The sequence below is a fragment of the Thamnophis elegans genome, chromosome 12 (genome assembly GCF_009769535.1).
Source record: "Thamnophis elegans isolate rThaEle1 chromosome 12, rThaEle1.pri, whole genome shotgun sequence".
NCBI lineage: Eukaryota > Metazoa > Chordata > Lepidosauria > Squamata > Colubridae > Thamnophis > Thamnophis elegans.
The window spans coordinates 6,817,725-6,834,740 of NC_045552.1; the positions used below are offsets into that span (position 1 = coordinate 6,817,725).

Below are 17,016 nucleotides of genomic sequence, written 5' to 3' on the forward strand. Positions count from 1 at the left end.
AAAAGCACGAAACAAAACAGTACCACAATTTAAAAGCACACAGCAATCATACCATTCGAGAGGGGACAAAAGTTCATTAGCCCCAGGCCTGTCGGAACAGCCAGGTTTTAAGGGCTTTGCGGAAGGCCTGGAGGGTGGTGAGGGTTTGAATCTCCACAGGGAGCTCGTTCCAGAGGGCCGGAGCAGCCACAGAGAAGGCCTTCCTCCGGGTGGTCGCCAGTCGGCATTGGCCAGTGGATGGAATTCGGAGGAGGCCTAATCTGTGGGATCTAATCGGTCTATTGGAGGTAATTGGAGGTAGACTATGATAAGGTTCCCGATCTGAAGTGGTATTCAGCAGGTTCTGACCAGTTCTGGAGAACCGGTAGCAGAAATTTTGAGTAGTTGGATAAAAATATGGTGGATTATGCAAAATGTTCTTTAAAAAAGGATAAAGTTTACCCCTCAGTTATTCTTGTTAGGTATAACTACTGACTGTACTGTTATAGAGCAGTGTTTTTCAACCACTGTGCCGCGGCACACTAGTGTGCCGTGACATAGTGTAAGGTGTGCCGTGGGAAAATTACTTTATATATAGTCAATATAGGCACAGAGTTAATTTTTTTTAACATTTTCTAATGGTGGTGTGCCTCGTGATTTTTTTCATGAAAAAAGTGTGCCTTTGCACAAAAAAGGTTGAAAAACACTGTTATAGAGACTTAACTTGATTTTGTATTTAATAACTGCAGCAAGACTGTTGGTGGTGCAGTACTGGAAGAAGGAAGATTTGCCTACTATTCAAGAATGGACATTAAAAGTAACAAACCTAGCAGAGATGGCTAAAATATTAGCATATCTCAAGGATGACTCAAATGAGAGATATAAACTGGAGTGGAGAAGATGGATTGACTATACTCAAAATAAGTATGGGACTAAGAAATTCCAGATAGTTTTTGACTGAAGAAACAAGGAATGATATAATCTGTTTAGAGTTAGCCTAGCAAAGAGGAGTTAAAGTTCAAATGAAAGATGATACTAACTTTCTTTAAGTTTATTTTAGAACATCTTTGTTAAAGATTCATACCCTGTATTTGTTCTTGGAAGGTCGGGGGGGGGGAAGGTTGGGGGGGCGGGTTCGGGTGGGGAGGGCAGGGGGGGGGTAAATATTGGCAAGGTTTTTTTTCCTAAAAATTTTCAATAAAAAAAAGAAATTTTGAGTAGTTCGGAGAACTGGTAAATACCACTTCTGACTGGCCCCGCCCCCATCTATTCTCTGCCTCCCGAGTCTCAGCTGATTGGTAGTGAATGGGGATTTTTCAGTATCCTGCCATGCCCAACAAGGCACGCCCACCAAGCCACACCACGCCCACCAAGCCACGCCCACAGAACCGTAGTAAAAAAAAATTTGAATCCCACCACTGTTCCTGATGAATAAGAGCCTGAAAGAAATCAACTTTCAGATATGATTAACATAGACGCACAGAGTTCCTACACCCTGTGTAACTAATGCAAAACAATTAAAGCAATTTCACAGCTCATTCTGAGGGAGAAAGTCCGTTTTCTGTCAGTCTTTTCCACCTACAAACATTTAAAACTTCAAGATGTCCCAAATTATGGTTTGGGGCTGGGACAGAAACAACAACGGAAGCACCCAAATTCAAATTTCATGGCTCCTGGGCTACTTCAGGTTTGAGGGCTCGAGCTCCCACAGGACAACTGAGAGATTTCTGAGGAGATTGCCCGCTCGTTCATAGAAAACGACCCCTTTTATGGCTACCAGTGGATTTTCTACTTAGGAGCTGCTCTCATCCAGCAAGGTTCTCCTGAGTGCCATGATGATACTATAGAGGGTCAACTTTGTGTGGAGGTCCACACCCATGAAGAAGTAAAGGAATGGATTTGCGCAACTGTTGAGGTAGGCCAGGAAGGCCGCAGCAAGTTTAATAAACAAGAAGGTTGGGCCCTTCACTTCTGGCAATGTAAGGAGCTGGGTGATGTGATAAGGCAACCAACAGAGAGAAAAGGTCACCACCAGGGCCAATATGACCTTGAAGGACTTCTTTGAGTGGAGTGAGGTCTGACGTCTCCTCAGCACCATGATGATGATTCCGTAGCAGACCACGATGATGGTGAAGGGGATCAAGAACCCACATATCAGCCTCAACATGTAGATTGTCACTTGTACTTCTGGTTCTTCTCCCTTTAGCATCACCCTGCATTCGGTCCTGTTGTTCTTTGTGTCCACCTTACGGTAAAGGTAGAAAGGGATGCTTATGATGATGGCCATGATCCAAGCTACAACGGCTGCAAGCCATACCAAGCGGATGTTCCGGTGTCTTCTGGCCCATAACGGGTAGGCGATACAAGCAGCCCGGTCCATGCTGATTGCGGCTAAGAGGAATTCGCTGCAGAACATGTTGAGGTACTTGATCAAGCCGTTGGCTTTGCAGGCGAAACTCCCAAAGATCCAACCTTTCTTCACCGCAACAAGAGGTGCGATGCGACTCATGGAGAAGAGAAAGTCAGCCAGAGCTAGGTTGAAGAACCAGACGCAGCTGATAGTCCGTGAGACTTGGCGGCAGGTGATCCAGATCACAATTCCATTGCCAAGGGAACCAAGGAGAAAAATAAACATGTAGAAGACGAACTTAAGGCTGGAACTTAAAACTTGGAACCTGTTTACATCAGAGACAGTTTCCAAGGATGAAGGCCAGGATGCATTGGGAAGCCACAAGGCAGTCAAACTCGAATTCATGATTCAAATGGGATCTTGCAGAGAAGGCGACAAAAAATTAAATGGAAAAAAATCTGGAAAAGAGAGAATAGCATTAGTAATCGCATTTAGACTTATATACCGCTTCACGGTACTTTACAGCCCCCTCTAAGTGGTTCACAGAGTCAGTATATTGCCCCCAACAATCTGGGTCCTCATTTTACCCCCCTCGGAAGGATGGAAGGCTGAGCCCAACCTTGAGCCTGGCATTGGTGAGGTCGGTTTTCCAATCCGAATTCAAGGGGGCCTAACCCTAACCCTAAGTGGGATTCCCCCCCCCCTATGGGATTTCCCCATGTATTTTACTTGGAAGCATAAAGGGTGGGGACTCTTAACCAATACCGAGAGCCGAGGTGGCGCAGTGGTTAGAGTGCAGTACTGCAGGCCACTTCAGCTGACTGTTATCTGCAGTTCAGCGGTTCTAATCTCACCGGCTCAAGGTTGACTCAGCCTTCCATCCTTCCGAGGTGGGTGAAATGAGGACCCGGATTGTTGGGGGCGATATGCTGACTCTGTAAACCGCTTAGAGAGGGCTGAAAGCCCCATGAAGCGGTATATAAGTCTAACTGCTACCTATCGGCTAGGAATCCATTGGCAAGGTCAGTTTTGCTTTACGAATTCAAGGGGGCCTAACCCTAAGGCTAAGTGGGTTTCCCCCCCCCCCCTATGGGATTTTGCTGGTAGAGGCTGGAAGAGGCCATTTTTCCTTGCAGTGGGTTGCATCGCAGCCAAAAATGGAGCTTGTGAGAGCCCTTAGCTTTCACTGGCAGAGGGCTGCACGAGGCCATTGCAGCCCCAAAGGGAGTTCAAGAGCCCATTTTATCTCGGGGCACCATAGGCACTTCCGACACGAGTGAGTTAGCAATAGCAGTTAGACTTATATACCGCTTCATAGGGCTTTCAGCCCTCTCTAAGTGGTTTACAGAGTCAGCATATCGCCCCCACAGTCCGGGTCCTCATTTCACCTATCTCGGAAGGATGGAAGGCTGAGTCAACCTTGAGCCGGTGAGATTAGAACCGCCGAACTGCAGATAACAGTCAGCTGAAGTAGCCTGCAGTACTGCACCCTAACCCACTGTGCCACCTCGGCTCTATGAGCTGGCCACCCCCAGCCATTCTACACTCATCTCTCCCCCCCGCCCTCCAGTCAACCACAACCTGGTCTAAAGTATCCAGAAACAAATATCCAGACATGACAGGGTTATTTTTGGTGTTATAATGTACCCAAACCCCACAAGAAGATGTGACATCCTGGGTGAGACTCCGGAATTACCTCTTTGAAGCTACAGGAAATCGCGTCTCTTCTCTTTCGCGGAGCTTCTTCTTACAGGAATCTAAGATTGTTCAGCAGTGGCTGGTCTTCTCGGCTAGCAGTTGTGCTCCTCTCCTTTGAACTAACAAAGCTTATAAGGAACCTAAATAAAGGACAGTCCACGTGGTTGGTTTTTTTTTCTGAGAAGTCACTGACGTTCCACAAAAGCCATGAAAATTTGCTGCGCCTTCAGAATCTTTGCTTGACCTTGGAGGTCTCCTAATTTGGGGGTGTCAAACTGGTTTTTTCTCTGCAAGCCAGAGGGGAGGAGCAGGGACAGACGCCTCCTGCAGCAGCCTACCAGCCAAAACAGAGTGCGAGGGTCCCGCGTGCAGCCCCCTCTGCCCATTTATAGCAGTAATAGCAATAGCAGTTAGACTTATATACCACTTCATAGGGCTTTCAGCCCTCTCTAAGCGGTTTACAGAGTCAGCATATTGCCCCCAACAATCCGGGTCCTCATTTTACCCACCTCGGAAGCATGGAAGGCTGAGTCAACCCTGAGCCGGTGAGATTTGAACAGCCGAACTGCAGAACTGCAGTCAGCTGAAGTAGCCTGCAGTGCTGCATTTAACCACTGCGCCACCTCGGCTGAATTTTCCACCTAAACGGATTCCTGCAGCCCTTCACCAACCAAAGCGGGGTACATGGGGGCTGTGTGTACCTCCTGTGCCTCATTTTTTGCCCACTATGGCCTCCAGCAGCACTCTGCCAGCCAAAAACGGGCTGCATGGAGACCTCCTACGGCTCCCCCGCAGCCTGTTTTTGGCCAGCAGAGAGCTGCAGGAGGCTGAGAAGGCTGGCAGAGGCCCTGTGGGCTGTTATTTGGAGGCCAATCCTGCAGGCCAGATTTAAGAAGCCTGTGGGTTGGATCTGGCCCTCGGGCTTTGAGTTTGACCCCAGTGTTCTAGTCCAACCACTACGCAAGCAGGAAACCCTATACCCTTCGAAACAATTAAGAGTTTCTGCTTGTTCTGTAAAAAAAAGGAGGGGGGTTCTTAGTTGCCCCATCTCAACCTGCATGACTGCTGTGTCTTGTCTTCACTCTGGTCCGTTCCCGTAGCGGGAACGAAGGCACGTTCTGATTGGCGCTGCCCCATTGACCAGCTAAGGGGCCGATGGGACACTAGGCTGTACTCACAGTCTTTTGAGGCCTGGCCTCTCTGCCCTCCCCTTGAGGTTTACTTGGGATGACACCATCCCAAGACCCAGAGTGACCACAGCACACGACGAGAGGCCAGAAACAGACTTACCGGAGGAACCGGACTGTGATCTCACGTTGCAGACTCCGAGCAAAGTTGGCAGGGTTGCTGCCCGTTCCAGGGGCTACAACTATCCAGAAGCCCACTCTGACAGTAAGCGGAGGACTGCGCAGATCTGCGAGGGCCCAGCGCCGTCCAGCTTATGTCCAGTCAGCATGCGCCGACTAAGGAGGAAGGAGTGCTGCGTCTTGTCTTCACTCTGGTCCGTTCCCTTAGCGGGAACGAAGACGCGTTCTGATTGGCTGCCTGTCTGACAGCTAGGTATAAAAGAGCTGTCAGACAGTCAGAACAGCTGTTGTTGTTGTGAGCCAAGCAGCCATGTCTTAGTAACTCTGTTAGCAGTTAATAAATGGTTAGTGTTACATGTACTGTCTCGCCTCCGTCTGCCAGCCACTGTTCTGGGTACTGAATAATGACCACTTCCTCTTTTGGCTTGCCAGGAATAATGTGTCCCTTTAGTCAAATGTTAGAAAAGGCTGTGCCCAAAACCTTGAGCAGATGCCAGTTCTGAAAACAGCAAAGTTGTTTAAGCTCTTCCCATTAATAATAATAATCAAAGAAAGGGATGCCAGCACTTTCTAAGAATTTGGAAGGTTGCAGGATTTATTTATTTATTTATTAGACTTATATACCGCTTCATAGGGCTTTCATCCTTCTCTAAGCGGTTTACAAATTTTTTAGCAAATTGAGTCAGCAACTTGCCCCCACAGTCCGGGTCCTCATTTCACCCACCTCGGAAGGATGGAAGGCTGAGTCGACCTTGAGCCGGTGAGATTTGAACCGCTGAACTGCAGATCACAGTCAGCTAAAGTGGCCTGCAGTACTGCACCCTAACCACTGTGCCACCTCGGCTCAGGATTTGGGTTTGGCCAGTCTAGGAAAAAGAAGGATTAGGGTGGTGACATGATAGCAGTATTCCAGTATTTGAGGAGCTCCCACAAGGAAGAGGAGGGGGTCAATTTATTTCCCAAAGCACCAGAAGGCAGTATGAGAAACAATGGATGAAAACTAATCAAGGAGAGAAGCAACCTGGAATTAAGGAGACACTTCCTAACAGTGAGGACATTTAACCATTGGAACCGCTTGCCTTCAGAAGTTGTGGGTGCTTCATCACGGGACGTTTTTAAGAAGAGACTGGACAGTCACTTGTCTGAAATAATATAGGGTCTCCTGTTTGAGCAGACGACTAGACTAGAAGACCTCCAAGGTCCTTTCCAGCTCTATTCTGATTGATTGAGGGGAAATTCTTGTATTATAGGCAGAAAACAATAAAGTTGCTGACTTAGAGAGTTCACGAGTGGACCTGGTTGCTTGTTCACCCTGACATGAGGAACCCTCAACAACCCTTCTTTGTACATAGGTCACCTATCTGTTCTGACCCCCTCCTCCGTCCAGTAACGAATGCCAAGACAAGCTTAACTGGAATGTACTTTATTAGCAAGAAACCAAAACCTTGGTGGCTGAAAGCCAAGCATAACAAACAGATAAGGACCTTGGCAGCAACTCAGACAAACCTTGGCAGCAATCCAGCCTGCCAAGGTAGTTACAAAAGTTCTCCAACTTTTAGTCAATGCGTTGACTTCTGCAAGAGGGGCGTGTGCACAAGCAGTCTTTTTATAGTCTGGAAAGGAGCCTAATGACTACCAGCTGAGTGCAATTACCTCCTGTACTTGCGCAACTGTTCCTGACGCCTATTAGCTCTTCGATGCCGGGCATCCAGGAACAACTCACTACTGGTGTCCCGATCACTCTCCCTTGTCTCCTCCCCACTGGTCCAAGGCTCAGGCCCCTCCTGGTGGCCAACTAGCCTCTCTGCGCCCTGCTCGGAGTTGGAACCTTGTCCAGGGTCCTCCACATCCTCCAGAGCCAACTCATAGGGCCCCTCGCTGTCGGAGTCTTGTGGCAACCCCAACAGCTCCTGCTGGGCCACAACATTTATCCCACCATATCTTAAAGTCGACAAAAATCCAAAGCAGGTCAAGGATAGTTATGGATGTTATGGTACTCAAGTAATGGGAATTTTGGTCTCAGGCATTGAAAAACACCATGTAGATATTCTGGGGTGCATTGATATAAGTAGGGGAGATGCTTTGACATGAAGTGTACTCTGTCAGCAAACTGGGGGTTCCTCCAGGGTCTGTCATTGTGGACCTGGAACCTTCTCCTTAGTCAGCTGGGTGAGGAACACTGGAGAAACCATGGAAGGATATGTCATTCTGAGGTCCTTGAGGTTCCTCAAACTTGGTGGTTTTCTTGCAGATGTTCCATTACCAAATTAGGTAACATCATCAGTGCAGGAAGGGAGTGGGGTTTGCTCTCCCCAGCTTCTTGGTGCAGCCATTGGTCCGGATTCTTTGAAACCCCGCCCCCCTCCATTGTAGCACTGATGATGTTACCCAGTTGGGTAATGAAACATCTGCAAAAAATAACCCCATACAAGCTCAGAGAGCACCAGGGACCCCACAGTTCAACCTTGAACTACGGATATTCTCTTTTGTCAGAAGATGGCATCCTCTGCTCCTTGAGTCATCCATGTAGAACGAGGTCAGGCAAGACAAAGTGGAAGAAATTGTGATGTACAAATTCTGGAAGAGTCAGCTCTTCAACTCAAAAACAGCTCCATGTGCTGGTAGGAATGTACAGGTAGTCCTTGATTTATGACTACAATCGAGCCAAAAATGTCTGATGCTAAGCGAGACAGTTGTTAAGTGAAGTTTGCTCCATTTTATGACCTTTTTGCCACAGATGTTATGTGAATCACTGCAGCTGTTAAGTTAGTAACACGGTTGTTAAGTGAATCTGGATTCCCCGTTGATTTTGCTGGTCAGAAGGTCATAAAAGGGGAATCACATGATCCCTGGGACACTGTAACCATCACAAATATGAGTCAGTTGCCAAGCGTCTGAATTTTGATTGCGTGACCGTGGGGATACGGGAATAGCTCTTAGCACTAGCACTTCGAGTTATATACCGCTTTACAACCCTCTCTAAGCATTTTACAGAGTCAGCCTCTTGCCCCCAACTATCTCGGTCCTCATTTTACTGACCTTGGAAGGATGGAAGGATGACTCCACCTGGAGATGGACAGGATCGAACTGCACTGCGCTACCACAGCTCTCAAAAATGGTCATTTCACTGTTGTAAGTTTGGATTGAAGAAACTGCTGGAAATTGAGGAGTACCTGTACTTTAATTGCATGAAACTCAAGAGTTGATCTATGGCCCTTGCCACCTTTCCCCCTTCATCTCCTTTGCAAGGTTGCTGCAAAGATAAAATTGGTTCCCGATTCATAGATATCATTTTGGGATCATTGAAGGAAGGACAGCATGTGCCAGAGGTGGGTTCCTACCAGTTCGCACCTATTCGGTAGAACCGGTTCATCAAATCTACCGAACCGGTTAGAAGAGGTTCCACCATTGGACCCAGAAAGCAGGCCACACCTACAGAAGAGGCTCCAAAATTTTTTGAAACCCACCACTGGTCCTTGGAGATGATTATTCTACACTATCATGCTCATATTTATAAAACTCAGCGCCTCTGTGAAAGGTAAGGATGACTACTGCGTTTGTGGTGCAATCAGAACATTGTGTGTGTTGAAATTGTTTTAACGCAAACCAAAGATGCCTTTTAAAAAACAAGTTTACATCCTATTCTTATGCATGCCAGTGCTGTGTGTGAGGTAATTTAAGGTGGTTCTGACAAGTGTTGTCGGCATCTTCATATCCAGTCACATGGGCGGCAAGCCGCTCCCATCTGGTCACATGGGCAGCAAGCCACTCCCACAAAGGAAGCCACACCCACAGAGTAGGTTCTAACAATTTTTGAAACCCACCACTGGCCTGGGCGATATAAGGCAGTGGAACTTTATATAACTCCACTGCCTTGGTAAACTAGAGAGAAACGGAGGGGGAGGGATCCTCCTTTTTGCCATGTGATTAAATATATATATATATATATTTTGTTGGCTTGCTATAAATACTGGAAATATGTTTATTTAAATGCTATCCATTGGGGAGCCCAGAGCATAAATCAATAAACAAAATGAAGTCACAAAAATATCCACTTTAACTAAAACCAAGCACACAGAGAAAGCAATAATTGCAGTAAGTAATAAGAGTTGAAAGATTTTCTGAAGCTGGTGGCCTCTTCCAGATGTTTTTGACTGCAATTCTTCAGCATTTCCAACAGTGGTGTGATTCAAAATTTTTGCTACCGGTTCTGTGGGCGTGACTTGATGGCCGTGGCATGGCTTGGTGGACGTGGCAAGGGAAGGATACTGTAAAATCCCCATTCCCTCCCCACTCCAGGGGAAGGTTACTGCAAAATCCCCATTTCCTCCTGCTCAGCTGGGACTCGGGAGGCAGAGAATAGATGGGAGCAGAGCCACTGGTGGGATTTCAAACTTTTTACTACCAGTTCTGTGGGTGTGGCTTGGTGGGCATGGCAGGGGACGGTTACTGTAAAATCCCCATTTCCTCTTGATCAGCTGGGACTTGGGAGGCAGAGAATAGATCGGGGCGGGATCAGTGGTGGGATTCAATTTTTTTACTACCGGTTCTGTGGGCGTGGCTTTGTGGAAAGTTACTGCAAAATCCCCATTTCCTCCCGATCAGCTGTGATTCGGGAGGCAGAGAATAGATGAGGGCGGGGCCAGCCAGAGGTGATATTTACCAGTTCTCCAAACTCAAAATTTCCGCTACCGGTTCTCCAGAACTAGTCAGAACCTGCTGAATACCACCTCTGATTTCCAAGCACTTTAATCAAGGATTAAAGTCTGGATCCGCGTTTCTCAGCCTTGGCTGTTTTAAGACATGTGGACTTCAATTCCCAGAATTCCCCAGCCAGCCAAACCAGTCACAGCATGATGGCTGAAAAGACTCATTCCCTTTTTATTTATTTATTAAACCAGCATGTAATGTTTATGCTTCCTTAACATGGATTGTAGAATGCTGCATGATGGCTTATATCTTGGTTAGAATTAGAAGCACGGGGCTGCGAATAGCAGAGTCGGTTGAATAACCTTTCCAAAGACACAGATGTACAAATATGGCTAAAAGTTTATACGTGCTGTACACATCAACGTCAAAGAAAAATGACATATATGAGGAATATAAAGCAAAACAACCCACCGTTTGCAGTTCGTGATGGAAGTAAAAGCCCCCTTTTCACACAGAAGTATTTGCAGTTTTATAACGTCCCGGAAATATCAACAGTAAAGACGGGTGGATGGAATGAAAGCAGAAAAAGAAATCTTTCTATTTCTCTAGGAATGGCTGTATCACCCTCTAGCAAGACCGCTGTCTTCCTCATGTTTTGGGCTACAAAGCCTCTTATTCTCCAAAGCACCACAGGGCAGGACAAGAAGCAACAGGAGGGAGGGAGAACGGGGAGAAGCTTGTGAAAGAGAGGTACAACCTAGAGGTAAGGAGAAATTTTCTAATAGCAAGAACAATTAACCAGTGGAACGACTTGCCTCCAGAAGTTATGGGTCCAGGGGTGGGCTGTTGGGTATTTGCAGGGGTTCAGGAGAACCCAAATCTCACTTCTGGCTGGCCCCGCCCGCCCCTTCCCTCCCAGGAGGAAAGGAAAGTGCAGGAAAGTGCAGGGTGTGCAGAGGCTCAGGGAGGGTGAAAAATGGGCCTACTGAACTTCAGAAAGGCCAGAAACAGGCCCATTTCGGTCTCCAGGGGGCCTCCGGAGTCTGGGGAGGCCATTTTCACTCTCTTGGAGGCTCGAGGAAAGCCTCCAGAGCCTAGGGAAGGCTAAACTGATCCCCCCCCCCATGGTGCAGGAGGCCAACTAGGCCATGCCCATCATGGCCACACCAACCGAGGAACCGGACAGAGAACTTGCTGCTGAAATTTTTGAAGCCCACCCTTGTGTGGGTCCTCCGTCACTGGAGGCTTTCAAAAATAGACTGGACAACCATTTGACTGGTATGGTAGAAGATCTCCTGCCTTGAGCAGGAGGTTGGACTAGAAGACTTCCAAGGTCCCTTCCAGCCCTATGTTCTACGTTCTTCACTTATGAGTTCCTAACTCACATGAGTTTCCTAAACCGAACTTGGAAGTGTTAAGGTTCTACAGTGCATCTGAGGGACTACTGAAGACTGAGGAAGCTGTTCAGTGGAAGAAACCATCTCCTTCCTGTGTTTGCTCCTGAATGAGGAGCCACTGTCTTCAAACAAGGTTCTCCTGAAGGCGGACCTTATGCTGTAAAGACTCAACTTTCGGTGGAAGTCCACGCCCATGAAGAAGTAAAGGATAGGGTTGACACAGCTATTGAGGTAAGCCAGGAAGGAAGAGAGCGGGAGGCCAATAGAAAGCCCTAGGCCTTTCACCTCCACCAATTTGAGGAGGAGGAAGATGTGGTATGGTGCCCAACAGAGGAAGAACGTGACCACAAGAACCAGGATGACCCTGAAGGGTTTCTTGGAACGGAGGGAAGCCCGTCGCTTCCTCAGCACCACAACGATGATGCCGTAGCAGACTACAATGATGGCGAAAGGGGCCAAGAACCCACAAATCAGTCTCAACATATAGATGACCAGTTTGGCGGATTCATTTCCCTCCAGGGAAAAGGAGCACTTGGTCTTGTTAGACTTGTCGATTTTTATGCCACGGTAGTGGTAGAAAGGACTACTGGTGGCAATGGCCAAGATCCAAGCTCCGATGGCAGCGACCCAGGCCAAGCGGCTGTCCCGGTGCCTTTTGGTCCATATTGGATAGGCTACGCAAGTTGCCCGGTCTATGCTGATGGCAGCTAAAAGGAAGACGCTGCCGAACATGTTGAGATACTTGACGAAGCTGTTGGCTTTGCATAGGAAGCTTCCAAAGGGCCACCCATTGTCAAAAGCGTTCTTCAAGAGGGGCACAATCCGGGTGACCGAGAAGAGAAAGTCAGCCAGAGCGAGGTTGAAGAACCAGACGCAGCTGATGGTCCGTGCAGTCTGACGGGCTGTGATCCAGATCACAGCTCCATTGCCCAGGGAACCAAGCAGGAAAAGAACGGCGTAGAAGAAGATCTGAAGCATGTCCATGAGCCTGCTCACGTCCAACTTGGTATCCGAGGACGACGGCAAGGATGCATTGGAAATGCACGGAGCGGTGAAATTAGCGTCCATGATGCAACAGGACCTTACGGCGTGGGAAGATTAAGAAACCAAGTGGTCCTTCTCTGGTCCACAAAACCTGGAAAAGGAGAATCAATGTTTTAGGAAGTATCTTTTTTAAAAATCTTTTTTTCCTGTCTTGCTACTCCTATAATCTAGTTTTGCCTCTACTATTGCATTAAAGTCTCCTACAACACAAATATTTTGATGTTTCATTTCTAATATCTTCTTATGTAACTTTTGGCAAACATTCTTCTTACTTATTATTCGGCATGTATATATTGCTATCAAAGGTGCTTGTTTTTTATTCATCCCCTTTTCCACCATTAAAACCCTTCCCTTCTTCATCTGCATATATTTATTTGGAGTTTATTGTTTCTTTAATATATAGAGCAGCTACCCCTTTTCTTTTGCTGTGCTGATGACAAATATAGTTTCCCAATTTTATAATACAATACAATAGAAAGTTGGAAGTAACCTTGGAGGTCTTCTAGTCCAACCTCCTGCCTAGGAAAGCAAATGCTGGCTGGGGAATTCTGGGAGTTGAAGTCCGGACATCTTCAAGTTGCCAAGGTTGAGAAACACTGCAGTAGAATGTTATGATAGCCATATTGCCACAACTGAGAATCAATGTTGTTTGACTTACAAGTTCCCTCTCATATGTTGCTCCCCAAATTCATCACTAGATGGTAGAATTTCAGCATCTCCAATCCAACAATTCTAGGAACTAGTGGCAAAGGAACTTTTGGCAAGCTCAGGGGAATCACCAGATATAGTCAAAAGGAGGAAGGAAGGACGGGGTGCCTCTATATCTACCCCACAGAAACATAGGGTACTTCTGCATTTCCCAGGGGTCCTAAAAATGAAACTGCTGACGGTGCAAGCAGATGGTTTCGGAAAGCGGCAGCTTCTCCAAAATCAGATGTTTCAAATCAAAGATTGGATGGTCATCAGGAATTCTTGCAGGGATGGGATTGAATGTCCCGCTGTAGCACCCAGGACTTCTAAATATTTATCTATCATATTTATATGGCTTCCCATCTCACAAAAAGTGTTTCTGGGCTTCATACAACAATAATATGTATATATCAAAACACTCATTATTTTAAAATATTTAAAAACTAGAAAGTCCAAGAGAGAAGAATGTAGACTTCATACTGGAGCGACCTCAAGATCTTACCAGTTCTCCGAGATCCTCAGATTTAGCCAAGTCTTGAAGACCATCTGGAATATTAACAGGGATGAAGCTCACCTCACTTTAAGGAAGAGAATGCCTCATAAGCCAGGAACCATGGCAGAAAAGGACCACCTGGTGGGATCCCCCCCAGATATAATTCCTTAACAAGCAGGACCTGTATATCAGATCTAATAGAATGGATGGATGTTAGGCTAATGTCAGATGTTAGACATAATGTCTCAATAGGCCCAGGCTCTGCTCCTATTCTTGAGTACTTTTAATTATTGAAGATCTTCCCTTTTTTTAAAAAAAGGGGTAGGAGATGAACTCAGATAGGGAAAAGTCTGTAGAGTTTCCCAGTCATCCAGCTCAAGTCTTTGACTGACTTTTAGCTATACAATTTGGGATGAACCCCCTTTGAATGGTGTGGGAGGAGGAATGGATTTCCAAAAGAAAGAAAATGGAAGACTACAGGAACCAGGACAATTAATCAGGTGACCCTGAGGACACAGACCAACCTCCCAAGTGCTTCATGGACCCTCCAAAAGGTTGCAAATGACCAGTTGTTCTGCAAGGAATATCAATCCTTCCATTCCTCACCATCCGGTCAGATCTGAAGAAGCTTCTTGGATGAGAAGCGAAAGGAAAAACAAGAAGTCTTCAAAGAAAAAAAAACAGAAAGTCCAGTTGCCTCCTGAAAAAAAAAGTTTGGGACAACCATGACCTGGATGACTGAGAATCTCTACAGTCTTTTAGCTATACAATTTGGGATGAACATCCTTTGAATGGTGTGGGAGGCGGAATGGATTTCCAGAGGGGAAAAAATTGCAGACTACAGGAACCAGGAGATTTACTCAGGTGACCCTGAGGACACAAATAAGCCTCCAAATGCTTCAAGGATCCTCTAAAAGGATGCAAATAGGTATAGGTATAGGTACTTTATTTGTATGCCGCCCTTTTCCCTGGGGGGACTCAGGGCGGCTCACAGTTCAGAGGGAAGGGAGGACAAACCAGATTAAACACATAAGACAATACATCGTTAAAAGCACAACATTCATACAATTCGGGTGGGGTTGAGGTCTTTAGCCCCAGGCCTGTCGGGACAGCCAGGTTTTAAGGGCTATGCGGAAGGTCTGGAGGGTGGTGAGGGTACGAATCTCCACGGGGAGTTCGTTCCATAGGGTCGGAGTTGCCACCGAGAAGGCTCTCCTCCGCGTGGTTGCCAGTCGACACTGACCAGCTGATGGAACTCGGAGGAGGCCTAATCTATGGGATCTAATTGGTCGAGTGGAGGTGATTGGCAGTAGGCGGTCTCTCAAGTACCCAGATCCAATACCATGAAGGGCTTTGTAGGTGACAAGTAGCACCTTGAAGCGTACCCGGAGATCGACAGGTAGCCAGTGCAGCTCGCGGAGGATAGGTGTTGTGTGGGTGAAACGAGGTGCACCCACGATCACTCGCGCGGCCGCATTCTGGACTAGCTGAAGTCACCGAATACTCTTCAAGGGCAGCCCCATGTAGAGCACATTGCAGTACTCCAGCCTAGAGGTCACAAGGGCACGAGTGACTGTTGTGAGAGCCTCCCGGTTCAGGTAGGGGCGCAACTGGTGAACTGCTGTCTACAAGGAATATAAATCTTTCCCCACTATCCTGTCAGAGCTGAAGAAGTTTCTTGGATCTGAAGCGAAACATCTTCAAAAGTAAAAAGAAGAAAGCTCATTTGCCTCCTGAAAAAAAGGCACCTTTGAGTCAAGTAGGGAAAGTTAAGTAATACTTTAACTGGTTTCAACATTCCTACTTCTTCGGTAAAATCACTTCCAGTTAAGCTACTTGAACTCCTTGCGAAGAGAAATGCCCCATATTTTTCTGTACATTGCACAACGGAGTGGTTGCCACCAACCTCCAAGTGTCCCACAAGTGTGCCGATATTAGAAAGTGTACACACCTAGCTCTAATCAAGCTGTTTTTGCAATCCAGTCCAGCTGCTAAAATCAAGTCAGCAAATCACACTGGGATACCACTTGCCTGATTATCCCAACCGCAATACAAAACCACAAGACTAAAAACTCCGTTCTTGAGTGGCTATAAAACTAGTGAAACATGACAAGAGGTGGCCGAGAAGAACCCATCTCTCAAGACAGAACAAACCAAAACACACCCAAAGTTTTGACACTCCAGAAACAACGTAAACAAGGACAAGATTGTTGTTGCTCTGGAATTCGCACAGTTCCCACCAGAAGGTGTGGTGCCCTGGATCAGACCCTGAAATTACCTGTTTTTTTTAAGGCTGCAGGAATTACGTCTTCTGTATTTCTCTCCCTTTGCAAGAAAATGCGGATTTCTTGGCTGCCGCTTCGCTTCTCTGCCGGGTTGTGATTTTGGACCTCGTCCAAGGCCAAGATTAGCTCCTGCCGAAAAGAGGAACTTCCTGCTGGATGCGATCAAGCAGAATCTCTCCGCTGTTGAAGATTTGCCTCCTGAACAGAACAGATCGCGGCTACGCCAGGTTGTGAAATACGACGGGCATCATCGCAACTGTCAGTTCCGCAGAGCCAAGAAAGTCTTTAAAAAATTCCCCTAGAAGCAGGGGGCTAAGAGTTGTGAAATGTTGTCGGATGGAAGTCTTCGAGAGGAGTGCCTTTTATAACAAGGGAGGGCTGCTCCTGTGGTGGCTTAAATTGAATTCCCTCGACATACGTCATGTCAGCGGATCGAGCAGGGTGGTTAGGGTGTGAAAAGTTACTCTGCAGCCACCACAAAAAGTGAGGTCTCTGTTCAAGGATCTTTGTTGGGTTCATGCTGGTTTTATTTCTGAAGAACAACGTGATTTCCTGAAGGCCCGTGAGTCAAGGCAGCCCTTTAACATGTTCCGTGCTACACTTTCCACAACAAGTGTGTCACACACAACCTCTGGCAAGCCACGCAGAGTATACAGAACCCGTTGCCCTATCTTGGATAGCTTCAGGGACGGTTGGAGATGCGGTTACCTGCCTAGAGATTTCAAGACTTGCTGAGTTTTTGGATTCTGTTACCTCCTCTGAAAACAGAGCCACCTGGGAAGTCCTTGCAATCTTGCTGGTGTAGCTTGGAATTGGGAATGACTGATGCTCCTCTTCAGCCATTTATAAACGAGTTGTATCTTGTTGCTGGAGATTCAAGGGTTGGGTGAACAAGTTCTCCTGATCTCTCCTAAAGCACCTTATTGGTGGGGTTCGCACGTACAGGAGTTCCTCCATTTGTCTGGCTGTTTGGGTTGAAGGGAGGTGCTTTTAGGTCCAAGATATTCCTGGTTCTAGTTCACCCTCAGCCACAAACATGAATTTAGACCAGTCTCTCTGCATCTTGACTCATCTTCGATTGTCAAGGGCCTGAGTCAGATCGCATAGATTAGGCCTCCTCCGA

General features: G+C 46.9%; 2 protein-coding genes across 2 annotated transcripts; both read right to left on the reverse strand.

Annotated features, from left to right (window-relative positions):
- Positions 1–1,366: 1,366 nt before the first annotated feature.
- LOC116516198 (C3a anaphylatoxin chemotactic receptor-like) lies at positions 1,367–2,754 on the reverse strand. Its single transcript, XM_032228616.1, has one exon. The coding sequence runs from the start codon at positions 2,732–2,734 to the stop codon at positions 1,772–1,774; it is 963 nt and encodes a 320-aa protein (XP_032084507.1). The 5' UTR covers positions 2,735–2,754; the 3' UTR covers positions 1,367–1,771.
- Positions 2,755–11,294: 8,540 nt separating this feature from the next.
- On the reverse strand, positions 11,295–16,321 carry LOC116515212 (chemokine-like receptor 1). Its single transcript, XM_032227119.1, has 2 exons — positions 15,887–16,321; positions 11,295–12,516 (listed from the first exon to the last, which is right to left on the reverse strand). The coding sequence occupies exon 2, from the start codon at positions 12,447–12,449 to the stop codon at positions 11,379–11,381; it is 1,071 nt and encodes a 356-aa protein (XP_032083010.1). The 5' UTR covers positions 12,450–12,516; positions 15,887–16,321; the 3' UTR covers positions 11,295–11,378.
- Between the last annotated feature and the right edge of the window lie 695 nt (positions 16,322–17,016).